The sequence below is a fragment of the Polistes fuscatus genome, unplaced genomic scaffold, assembly GCF_010416935.1.
Source record: "Polistes fuscatus isolate 324 unplaced genomic scaffold, CU_Pfus_HIC Scaffold2, whole genome shotgun sequence".
Classification (NCBI taxonomy): Eukaryota; Metazoa; Arthropoda; class Insecta; order Hymenoptera; family Vespidae; genus Polistes; species Polistes fuscatus.
Genome location: NW_025113096.1, coordinates 13,144,339 through 13,158,307, shown reverse-complemented (window position 1 = coordinate 13,158,307; position 13,969 = coordinate 13,144,339). Strand labels below are relative to the sequence as shown.

The window sequence follows — 13,969 nt, the reverse complement described above, 5'->3', positions numbered from 1 at the left end:
CTTGAAATCATTGCAACGCTGATGAAGAAAAAATATGTAAATAAAAAAAGTAAACCAAGCAAGTCACTCTGCCTTCTCGTGAATACGATCGTGATTGCAATGCGGATACATACAGTGATCCCAGCGAGATATCAATTTCTTTGCTTGTCTACTAAAAACGCGTAACGAGTCGACAAGTTAACACTCTAGTGAGCCATCTTACTTCAAAGCTAGAATCGAACTTGTCAAATTCATTGTTCATTCATATCTTCAAGATGAATGGTTTGTTAAATATAAGATATATCAGTGTTTCTCAACCTATGAATCGCTGGTTTATTATTGGATCGCGTTCAATTTTTAATTGACTACGAAATTATAACGGATTACAATCTTGTAATTGATTTATATCAAATTTATAGAAAGTTTTCGGAGAATATATATATTCTCTATAATTTTATATTATAAATTTGTCGGTAGTGGTACCATTATGAACGATTCTGTTGAATCATACGGTCAAAAAGTTTGAGAAACATGGAGTTATACTGTAGTTCAATTATAACCATATAGACTAAAACTTTTTTTAAATAAATATAAACTAAAACTGGATTTTATAAGGGGTTTGCTACAATTTGTTACGAGGTTATTTAGAAGCTAGTTTACGTTTTGTCACGGTGCATTTATGTCACAAATTTTGTTGATTACCTGATAATTATTCATTTGAGTGAATTATCTTATCTTTTTTCTAATTTGTTATTATAATTCCTTTATATTTTCCATTATTCGTTCATTTCTAACGTATCATGGTGCATAATCGACTAAACTCGGAGAATATAGAGGATAAATATTGTAAATGATTTCCGTAGGATTTCGCTTGCATTAATATACGTACATACGTAGATACTCGCGGAGGATGACCTCCGAAGACTTGGTCGTGGGTCTTGGTAAGTCGACCTCGAGTGCCCTCGAGGTAACTCGAAGGAACTCGAGGGAGCACGAAGAGTTCAAGGAGGCGGGAGATTCAAACAAGTTCCATCCTATTTCGTCTCTTTTTCCATATTCGATCGTCGAACGACGACGACGACGACGACGACGACGACAACAACAACGATGACAACAACGACATCAACGACGACGGCAAACGACAAAGAAACTCTTAGGTCCGTTCTTGCGATGTGCGTCGGTCGTTTCAAAGTCGATGAGAATCGATGTGACAGTCCAATCGGTGAGCTCATGGGTCGCAGTTTCTTATCAAGATGAGAACCATAAAAGGAAACTGTACGCATCACTAATCGTACGACGGCTTCACCTTTCCATTGGTAGGAGGCAATGAGGCCTGTCAGATGATTACCAGAACACAAACGAACACAACGATAATTTTCTTTATTTAGATATTTCTCGACGATTTATCTTTAGACGCGTGTTAAAAAACACGTAGGTTCTTAATTGGATCGAGTTATGAACAAATCTAGCAACCCCCAAAATGACAAGAAAATTAATTAAACGCAATACGTATCTCAGAACTTTGAGATGTTTATTCTTTAACAAACTATCAAACCATAGAATCACTCTTGCATTATATAATTATAATATTAGACTACGAAACGATAGCAATTTACTTATGTCAAAGTGAGGAAAGTAATTAATTTGATTGAAATTCTATAAAGTTCTCGTAAAATGTTCTTACAAGTTTACGAAAATACCGTAGTAATAGACGTATATTTGACGTAATTTATGTACAATAACTCCGACATATCAAATCTTAAAACAATTTTATATTATGAACATTTGGACTGTGGTATCAAATGGTATAATAATAATAAATCAAATATGATTAAAAATGTCTAATAGAAATAGAGCTATTATTTTGTTTTAAATGAAAATTTTCAAACAAAATTTACTCACTTTCAAATCATCGAGTATCGGTAGTTTTCTGCATAACTTGGCCCAATTAAGGATAAATATAAAACATCGTTTTATCGATATTCCTGGCCCATTAATTCTACGACTAGGATAGTAAATCAAGTTTAAGTCTCGTTCTAGTGTTCAGGATTCAAGTATTAAAAAATCAAATCGTAAGGAGCTCGTATCCCACTGCAAATCGTGTTTGAGAATGAAAGAAAGAAAAAGAGAGAGAGAGAGAGCCAATTCCTTACAATTTTTCCTTTTCTTCTACTTATCGAGATAGCAATTGGAATTTTGCTGTGACCTTTAAAATCTGGTTTCTCGACTTAGCGAGAGCTTGTGTCGTCGTCGTACACGGAAGGAATGTTGGATTAATATACATATATGTGTATCCTGGAAGATAGGAACAATTTAACGGAAGAATTTCTAACAACTTGACGAATCTTTTGTTTCCCACGCTTTTCACTTATTTTCTATTTTTCCCTCCTATTTCTCTAAAGTAATTGGAATTTCGCTTTTGTAATCATTCCTAATCCAGTGTGATATATTAGAAAGAGAAATAAAACGGGGGTGGGGTGGGGTGGAGTGGGAGGGAAAGTAGAAAACGGTAACTCGTGAATAAGGAACTCGTAAAGAAAACGTAATGCCATGACGCTGAATGTGCAGAGGGAACGTATGCCAACGTTCTAGCGTGTAACATGCGCCTGAATTGTTAAAACCCCCTCGATAAATAGCATTTGCATGCAGGACTTATTTATTGTCGCACTTTTAGACGCAAGGAACGCGAATTCTGAGTCTTCGTTTACGTACGTGTGTATATATATAAGCTCGTAGAAAGCAAAGTACGTATATTCGTTGTTGTATTTATTGGTCTAGTCGTGTTCGAACTTAAATACACCTACGGTTGTTGTACCGTTAACACGTTCTCTCGACTACAACTTTCAAGCATGAAAATGATTTTTCATCCATCTAGTCTCTTCTCCCCCGTATCTTAATATCTGTTTTTTTTTTTTATTCGTAACGATAGAGAAATCTTTAAACTAATCCTATAGGAAGCGCTTATAAGAAAAACTATCTCTTGAAAGGAATCACAAATATAGCCGTTCGTTCTTATTGGCATATGTAAAGAAACGGTGAAATATGTAAGCCACTTTCGAAGGAGAAAGTTGTACGTATGCCAAAACGAATTTCACACTATTTAGTAATTAACGATTTGATATATTATATGTGTATGTAATGGGTCAGGGAAAAAGTTTCTTCATATTTTCATTCAAAAGTTAATCAAATTTTTTTTTTCCAAATGCTTTTGAAGACTGTCTTTTGCTCGATGTTTAGTTCTCAAACGATATCATGACATTATGATTTGATATAAAAATTTCTAAATTGAAAACGCTTAAATCAACTTTGTACCACACGTATTTTGATATTGTATCGTGTCCATAAATATAACAAATTTGTTTCGTAGTGTAAGTCGCATTCTTGCCATTTTTTATAATTAAAATATTCAGAACATACCGAATTCCTTATTAATTTATTTATTTCATTATTTTAAAAATGTTATAACGTTTGGCGGAATAAACAAATATCGTCGTTTTATTCTTGTTTATTCTATGATATGTTTTTTTTCAAATCACTCAAGTATTGTTAGACCTGATTAATATTACCAGAGTTACGCGACCTTAAAACCATCTCTAACGAGAAAATACGAAGAAATATTTTTACTCTAATCTAATATATTATACATATAAATATAAGTGAAATTCATTAAATTATGAAGTAACTGTACTAACCTATTAAAGTATGAAAAATGGCAGAATTACATACTCAACTAGATAATATAAGAATTCACGAAAGGCGAATAGTTAAAGTATAAGAACGAAATTTGATCCATAGATTAGATCCGACAGAACAGGACGACTAACAGAATATTTGTTTTCAAAGTACAGGAAGAGATAAAAACGGATACCTACGAGCATTGTTGTAACTTTTTAAAAGAGCAGACTTTAAAGATGGATCAAATTTCAATCTCATACTTTAACTAATTCACTTAATTATTTCCTAAAATAATTAATTTAAATATATAATAAAATTCTATTTTTTTTTCTATGCTTCCCCTAGCTATTTCGTATTAAAACTTAAGTTATTCACTAATAACCTAAATTATAACATATACATATAAAATTGCGTCCACTTTCCGTTAGCTTTGTTTAATTTCATTCTCAGTCAGCGAAAAAAAAAATGGTGAAAAAGAAAGAGAGTCAATAGGTGTAAAATCCTGCATATATCACTTCCTTCGAGTTCCTCGTGACCTTCCACCTTCCTTCTTCTTTTCTAGTCTATTCTCAGTCCGCATACTCGCACGCGTTTTGCCCGATCATTACGTATGCTAATATTTACATTTAGATTGCACGGCTTAATCGAAGTGACGCCATGCAGTAATATAGCCGGCGCCATGGCGCTAAACCGTGGCGCCCGCCCTCTCCGCCAAGCATCGTTAGCTTCTTTCTCTTTCTCATTCTCACATCTCTCTTTCCCTCTCTCTTCCTCTCTCTCTCTCTGTCTTTATCATTTACTTTACTTTTTTTTTTTCTTCTCCTTTTTGTTGTTGTGTTGTTCCACCAATTCGCTCTCTTTCTCTCTCGCATAATCGTTATCTTTGGCACGACCTCGTCCGTCGGTAGTACTATACCAGAGCATCAACTTCACCACTACAATCTCTTATCCTCGAGATATGTACGAGTTCGATTCCATCGTTCTCTTCTTCTTCTTCTTCTTCTTATTTTTCTTTTTCTTATTATTCTTCTTCTTATTCTTATTCTTATTCGTGCAAGAGAAATGCGACTCTAGTGCGACGTAGTTGCTGTTGTCGTCGTTGCTGGCGCTTAGAGATAATGTATTCGAAGGTTATAACCGTAGTTCATAATTTATTTCCAGGCTAAGGTTATAAAATAAATCTATATTTATATACGAATCGTTAATTCGTTGAATTTATAACACGATCTTCTGACAAAAAAATTCAAATTGTTGGTAATACTTATTCCAAGATTGAGTTACTTTTTTCCCTAGCTTTCCTAGTTTTTTTTTTCAACTTTTTCAATTTACGTTTTATCTTTCTTCTATCGTCTTTCTTTTTTATTATTTGCATTTAAGAAAACTATTGGCAATTCGGGTACTTCGAGAGTACATAGTCACTGGGTATTTGAGTATTTGGAAAAATACTTAATCAAACGAAAAATGCTAATCCGATAGTCTCGTAGTCATATTTATATTTCACTCGTAACGTTTCTCATTGAATAGTTTTTTTTAAAAAAAAATACAAATTATTTATCGTAAATACTAATTGTAAATCAACGGTCTGACACGTTGGATTACTAGTTCTCATCGGATCACTAAAATCAAGCAACGTAGTAAAATGGATTGGTAACCCTTTCGGGGAAAAAACCTGTGCGCTGTTGGTTCTAGAAAGAAGGTAAAAAGACGCAACCGCTTTACTAGTGTCGAATAGGTATGAGAATGTGTTTATGGAGAATTGACTCTAACCTGTAAAAGGAAAAGTAAAAAGATGCAATATTGTAAATACTTGAGTAACACGGGTAGAGTATTTGAGTAAAATATATCCAGATATATTTCTTTGACTCGAGTATCTTATCAAGTACACGGGTACCTGCTGACCGAGTAGAATAACAGCTTAACGTATATTCAATGTAAAATGCGTATAAAGTTTCTGTATAGATTTTTTTCGAAGAATTTAATCCTTTTGCGCGTGGAAATGTTAGAAAAACGATTAGAAAAAGGAAATGTTTTATTTTTGAACGATAAGCCATAGTAATTATTGTATCTCTCGATAAAGTTGTCAAGAACGTTGTTATTTACGGATTCAATCGATGCAATCATTGATGATAAGACAATGGATAATATAGTAATTGGTTATAGATTGTAAGTAAAATTATTATGTAGGATATATTATAGATATGTAATAGCTAATTTTCTAATTGTTTTCGTATGCAATCATCCGTACATTGAACTTTGTATTTCCTTTCGAAGTTCGATCTATTCGCTTTCATTATTTGTAGAAACCAGTCTAACCATTTTCTATCCTTTCTAACGAGGCATTTATAAAGACCTCTGAGATAAGTCAATCTTAGTATTGCAAAAACAGCTATAAACTATAAACCATTTAAGGATGAGAAACGTTGTAAGGATACATTAACGATCGTGATATTTAATACACACTTGAGAAGAGTTTCACACAGAGAGATATTTACGCATTGGTACTTTAATGAAGCCATCATAGGGAACTTTTATCGTATTATAATGAAGGATGTCTAGACGATACTTCTCGAGAAATATCTAAGCAAAATGAACAAAGAATGTAACTATAAATCTAACTTTATATATACGTATAGTATAGTGATATCTATCGAAGGAAGTCAGACAAAGTTTCAAACGAAATATGACTGATTTAACTAATGAACTTAGCAGGAAGATGATCAGTTTCAATAAATTATTGGGGTCATCGAAATGCATAAGACGTTCTACTGTTTGAATTAGTTAATACTAATCAAGGGATAGATAGATAGATAGATGGAAAGAGAGAGAAAGAAGTTTCGAAAGAAACTCGTCAAGCGACTTAGACTTTAGACATTTACACTAGAAAAGATCTATCTATTCGTTAATCTATTAACTTCCTATAATTTCATTTTCTCGGGTTCGAAATGAACAAATATTTGCGATAAAAATTTTTTCTTTGTTTTTTATGCAGAATGTTACTATTATAAAAAAATATAAGTTTCTGTTAAATAAAATTGTGAATTAGATGTTTTATCATTTTAATTATCACCGTGATATTTTCCAGGTCTAGAATCCACACATCAGATATGTGATTATTGTTAAATATAAATTAAATTTTCATTATTATATTTTTCACGATCACTTATAATTTTACAATAATAAAATGTTTCTACTAATACTTTAATAACAGTTTTAGAATTTATTTAGAAGAAGAAGGTAAAATTTCTAAGAAATCTGCAATATTGATCTTTGCGTGGCATATTCCCTATGAAATTTCCTAAATTTCTTTGTTAGATTTTGTTCATTATTTAGCACTCTGAGACATTTTATGGTAAAAATTGAAATGCGTATCCCACATTCGTACCTCCTCTTTTCTAAACTACATTTTTAGACAAGAGACAATTGAGCTGTTCACAGGCCAAAGAGTAATTAACTCCACTTTTAATATTTTTTTACATTTTAGCGCCGAGACACTTAATTGACGTTTAACTTTTCATATTTAAAATAATTTTTAATGGAAACAATAGTCTCGAAGATAATAAATGTTGCCAACATACTTTAATTATTGACAGTAAAGATTAAAGACTTGCTATTAGTTAAAGCAAAAACATAATCGCATAAAACAACTGGAAAGGTTATATATGAACTCAACGTTGATCATTTAACTGGTATTCGACATTTAAAACTGAATATGTTTTTTACACTAAACCTACCACGCGCGTAGTCAAATGGACCGCGGTCTATAATTTGTAAGAATGTACATTATTCAATTCTAAATTAAAGAAAATATTTTGTTTGGCATTCAATTGGCTAAATAAATTAGTACGTTCGGTATTAAATTTGATATTGAAAAATTGCAAATTTTTTTATACAATTCTGTATAAAAATAATAAAAAAATAAAAAGACAGTCGATTAATCGATGTAAATGTATACGATCGATCGATCGATCGATCGATCGATAAGAACTAACCAAAGAAAAGAAAGGGAAAGAAAAAAGTACACGACAAAGAGGCGCGTGGTAATTGTTGATAAATGATTTATGCACGGCACTTGACTTTCATTAATGGTATGTGTCCCGATTTATTGTGATCGTATACTTTCGCAATGTTTACGAGCCGTCATAAAGAGAAAAAGAGGAAAAAAAATAATTACGACTTGAAAATAGGTAGATTTTCTGTCGAGTCTGACAATCCTTTCGAATATTTCCTTTCATCGTCAAATCAAACTAATGAATTTACGGGCGCGGAACATTTTGAAATAACGAGTTAGTCGTTTTTCACAGAAGAGACCAATAGATTTCAAGCTATTGATTGTGAAGCCAATATTATCGTTGTTACGAATTCCTTTTGGAATTTCGAATTTATCTCTCTGACGCTGTCCACGCCTCTTACTCGCATCAGTGTGCTTGGGTTATTACCATGAACAAAATGGATCAACTAATCTATCGAATAAATTCATAACTTGTGCATTAGTCTTTTATCTCTATCTTTCAAATACAATACATATACGCACACGTCATTAAAATCGTGCTGATTGTAGTATTTTAAACGAGTATAGTAGTCAAAAGGTTAAAGATAAACGCAAACCCAAGAAATAATTCGCACACTGACGGCTTCATATATATATATATATATTTTTTTTTTCTTTCTTTTTTAATTTATATATTATTATTATAATATATATTATAATAATAATATTTAAAATTAATAATAATATTTTAAATCATATATATATATATATATTATAATATTTATTATATATTATATTATTATATTTATTTATATATATATATATATATATAGGTTTTAATTTAAGTGATAAGGCCAATATCCTATTGATTTTCAAACAATCTTATTGATTTTATAAACAGATTAAATAAGACTCGTTATGTTTTGAAGTGAGAAATATAATATATAGCAGCGATATTATAGAAAATGTTATTGTCAAAATATGAAAGTCATTTAACAATTGTTTAACCGTTTTAGTGCTAGGAGTTTTTCAAAATCCGTGTCGGATTGTGCCATGCAGCGCGATAACGCTTCGTTCATTTATCTGCGAGAAATGCTGGATCGTCGCGTTTTATGTTAAAACGGTTAAAACGATAATCGATATTTTAAGCTGAATAAAAGTTGTAGAGAATGTTGATAAGAATCCAACGAATACTTATAGTCTACCTTTTTATCGAGTAACGGCATCTAGTAGCTTTAATTTCTAATAACTTCTGATAACCGATTAAATTATCACTCAATTTTTTTGTCTAGTTTTATTTATTTTCATTCACGCATTTGTAAGATTTTAGTCTTTTCTTTTTCAGTTTCCATGGTTTGATTCTGTAATATTGGCGTGCATCGTTAAACTTCAAAACACCATAAATCGATAAAAAAGTTCACTATAGGTACTCGTTGAATTTGTATTAATATACTCTGCAACTTTGATTTCTCTAGTAAACAACTGCGATACATATTAAATTTCTTCCTCAAAACATAGTAACTTTTATTAGAAACATTTGTTTATAAAAAAAAATCAAAGTTATTCGGTTATATCATCTAAATTGCGAGCCTCGTATAAATCAGCCACGATGTTATCTCGATTATTTGCATAAGCCTAAGATCGACTTGAGCCTTTTTTGTTGTTGTTATTCATGAAATTGCTATCTAGCATTTGAAAACGTACTGTAATCACCAGGACACGATTTGCAGCATCTTCCCGGTAGTAAGACTGGTTCGTCGCAGGTGGGCTTTGGACATTCGTTCTTAATGTTGCGGCATTGAACCCTAGCGATGATTCGTCGTTTCTTTTGCACCTAAAACAACAAAAACATACAAAATAAGTATTTATCTTTCTTTTACTTATTATTAATTCAGTGCAATGAGTAGATATTTAAACAAGTGTTATCTTTCATTGATGTTTCCTAAGAATAATGAATTCTATCTACTCTCTTATCGATAAATTCTTTTACAAGGTATACGTACCTACACATACATATATATATATATATATATAGTGCTGAAGTTGGAAAGTAACCATGTGCTATGTTTTCAAGTATGTAAATGAAGCACAAAGTGTATATTACTTCTTTACGCATCATTGAATCTATCTCACAGCAAGTAATTGACATCTGATAGAATACATAGAAAAGAACTAGTTTATAATCAGAAATAGATCCTGGGATGTCAAGATGTCTTTTTGACTTCAATATTATTATTTGGATTCACCGAGAAAAAGAATAAGAAAAATAGAGAAGAGTTAGTTGTAAATTGTAGAGTTTAGGGTGAAATTACACAGCGTCCTAGTTATCTCTTCAGGTGTGAAGGAGAAGCCCTCTTTCTTTTCTTTCTTTCTTTTATAGAACCTGTGGGCGCAACCCGAAAAAGGAGAATTCGTGTTCCGGTTGACCATGGATAAACCGAGAGGCGGAAATTAAGTGAAGGGTTTTATAGAGCCATGCGGCATTCCTGAGAAACCGAAAGGACAGAGACGGAGAGACAAAATGAGAGAAAAAAAAAGAATGAGAGGGAAAGAGAGAGAGAGAGAGAGAGAGAAAGTTGAAACTCGGGGACATTAAACCCTGCGCGTTGCCACGATTTCGATTATTTCCCTTTTTCTTAATCCCAAACCTGAGAAATTCTTTCGTTCTTGCCGATTCCTTTCTGACGATAATATCGGCCGTTTGCGGAAGAGTCAAAATTATTATCAGATCCGATCAGATAAGAAAGGAAGGAAGGAAGGAAGGAAGAAAAGGACTCTTTTGAATCGTTTGAAATATTTCTTTGGGATCAGAGAACATAACGAAAAATCTTGCTGATAGTTAAGGTAAGGAGAAGTTAAATAAGAAGAAAAAAAATAAGACGAAGGATGATGCCGAGAGAACGTAATCTTCAAAGAACAAGAACGGTCTCCCTCGTATTGCCGGGGCTGATTCATAGGCCCGAGGCGCGCGTCTGTCTCTTCTTCTAACACACTAAGCCGCGACCTATCAATAGCCCCTCATGCACACTCGAGAGGGACTGTCATTCCACCCAACTCTAAAAATAGAATTTGCGCGTTCGTCCATAAGCTCTTCCTTGCAACTATAACCACGACAACCTTTCCCTTGTGTTTCTCTTTCTCTTTCTACATTCTATTTGTCTCTTTTTTATTGTAGTTATACTTCTTTTGGCGCGTTTGGGAAAATGTGATGGGAGTGTGTGATTTTGTTCCGAGCGTCTGTAAAAACGACACCACGAAGTTCGTCGATATTTACGATGCGCGGCAAAGCGATTTCAAATTTACGGCATGAAGTCGTCTTTTTTCTTTTCTCTTCTTCTTCTTCCTCCTCTTTTCTTTTTCTCAAGCGGGTCACCCATCCAAGTACTAATCGTACTTAGCGCTGCTTGACTAAATGATCGAGGGGGAACTAGTGCTACCACCACGCCATGGCCGTTGACGTATAAAGTAATTCGATATATCTCCCTTATATTTAGTGTGGATTGATATCTATATTTTTATATTTTTTTATTCTTTCTTATATATATTATTATTATTATTTTTCTTTTTTTTTTTTGAAGTTACTTTTTTGAAGTTATTTTTGAGGTTATTGAGGTTATATTCGTAACTTCTTACGTGCGTACATAAGTACACACACTAGTTTTTTATTTTTTCTTCTTATCTTTTTCACACGCTCGCATACTTCTTTTACTATTAATTTAGGTATATGGGGGTATAATACTATTTGTCGCACGTGTTAATTGAGACGAATCAAAATCTAATAGCCCGAGACGCACGACAAAAGTGTAAACTAACGTAAGACTGCTAGTCAAGGACACGTTCTTAGAAGATTGGCAGAATTAAACTCTATTAAAACTGGTCGCGACCGTAGATCCAACTGACGGACTCAGACGTTGGACTTGAGATCGATCGATAAAATCCATGTAAAAAGAGAGACTAGAAAAGAGACGGAAAATCAACCGAGACGAGTTATGCAGGTACTTAGTAATCTTCAAAGTGATGGAAAATTAATGAAACAAAATACAGATCCTATAACTATCTTATCTTTATTTTGGAAAATAATTACCAGTTCATAGAGCAAATCTTAAATTATACAATTATTTAAATTACCATTTTATAGTTTTATTTTAAATTTATGAAAAAAAAAAAAAAATAAAAACATTTAATGATATTAATTATACTACATACTATTAAAATAAATCATTAAAAATGATTTTAAAACAACAACGGCAAGGAATAATATTTAACTAATATTTTAATAACTATAATTTATATTTTCCTCAAATAACCAATAATTTAAATTCTCGATAGAAATAAAACCGAAAGAAAAACTAAATTTCAAATCATTGAGGATTAGTAAGTTTCTACGTAACTTTGCCCAAATTAAACATATCCTTTTTGTATCAATTTAGAAACATTACGTTTGTTCATATAATCGAATGATATGTTTACCAAAGAAATTATCTTCAAGATTATAGCGTTTCTAGATGTTTAATGAGAACGGAAAGGACGATTAAGATACTAAACACTAAGATTATTCAAGTAGGCGCTTGAGAATCGACTCCACTGAGTGGTTATGCGTGTGGTTGTGTAAGTAACTGATAGATAACTTTATTGACTGGTCGCATTACCATACGGTAGCTGGTATATACCTGTAACATCGGCTTCCTACGTACCGCAATGTCAATACTATTGCTCTTGCTCTGAAGTATAGCGTTTTAACTGTTTCATTATTTTTAATTACTCTGATGCTTTCATTAACACCACATGTTTTAGGTTTTTTTTTTCTAATAATGACAATATTAAACAATCAACACGCTAATATTAGGTTAATGAAAAAATAATTATAGTTCTAAAGACAAGAGTTTATATGGTTTTAATGTCAAATAACTGTTGAATAATCAACATAAAGTTTTAATAAAACTTCAAGAATTTCTTTACACGAATCTCTTTCAATAATAGCTATTGAATCAATAGAAAATTGAACCAATGTTCAATTGTACGTTAACTAATTGTCTCTGGACCGAAAACATGATCTACATTTCAAGCAGATTGTAAATAAAAGGTAATTAGAAAAACGAATATCAAACTTAAAATAATAAAAAGCCAAAATTAATTTTTGCACTAACCTAATATGACCTTGTTTCTTCATTTTTAGTTATTTGGTTGGACAACAAATAATATCGTAACATTTGATATTTTTTATTCGGATTAATAGCAGTAGTATTGTATTAAAAATTTCAATAAAGCATTTTTTCGGACATAAATTTATATGAACTTTCTTCATTTATTTGATGTAAATGAAGTTTAATATTGAATATAAATGAAGAATAATATTGTTTTAATATTATAAAATATATTTAGGCATGAAAAAGTGAAAATTCCGAGATTATTTTTATTTCAATTCCGTTTGTAATTATTGTTCTTATTTTGAAGAAGACCGAGCACTAACTTTCGTGAATGAATGAATGAATCGAGTCACATCGGAAGAGGAGATTGCGTGGGAAGGGGATTCATTTGAGCCTCTTGTATAATGAGACGAGTATTTTAATAAGCCGCCGATATACCGAGGGAAGAAGACTGTCGTGGGCTGTTTTCATATTTGCCTTGCATCCTCACTCGTTCACTCGACTTTCTCAAAAGTAACTTGCACGTGTGGGTGTAGATTAAATCTCGATCTCGTCCTTGTCATCAAACTACACGATGACAGTAGATATACAGTGACTCGATTTAACATTCGGACACCATAACTTTTTTAATATAATTACCATGTATACTTTTACTTTTAGAATTTAGTTACAAAAATTCTTATTTGCTTTTACCAAATAATATGCTTTTTCTAATACACTTTGTCGGAAACGTAACTTTAATTAATTTAATTAACGTAATTATCTATCTCTAAATATATTATAAGACTTTTATCTTTTTAAATAATAATAATAATAATAATAATTTATCAAAAGATTGACGAAAAAAAAAATAAAATAAATTTTATGCAATTAAAATATTACGTTAATTAGTTACACTTACGTCTTTTTGTAATAAAATTTAAATACAGATATCGCAAAAATATCGTTTCTAAATTATATAATTATCTTTCAACGTTTGCTAGCACACTGTGCAATAGTCGACAGGAAAAAAAAAAGAAATTACGAGTGACATTACTAGGTTAAAACACATTACAAGAAAGTAACTTATCCGATATACAGACACCTTTCTTTATAAACGATAGGTAATTAAAATTTATAAAACCATGTAACCTATGTTAGTGTGCACGAAGAAAATAGGCCCGTTCGCGGATCTAATTTT

The 13,969-nt window shown here is 31.7% G+C and overlaps 1 protein-coding gene across 6 annotated transcripts in view; it reads right to left on the bottom strand.

Moving 5' to 3' along the window:
• Positions 1–13,969, bottom strand: part of LOC122516149 (dorsal-ventral patterning protein Sog) — a 52,516-nt gene that overhangs the window by 7,374 nt on the left and 31,173 nt on the right. For all 6 annotated transcript variants that reach the window (XM_043633726.1, XM_043633727.1, XM_043633722.1 and 3 more), the window contains one exon: positions 9,347–9,476. In XM_043633726.1, coding sequence (XP_043489661.1) covers positions 9,347–9,476 — 130 coding nt within the window. The remainder of the gene's footprint in view (positions 1–9,346; positions 9,477–13,969) is intronic.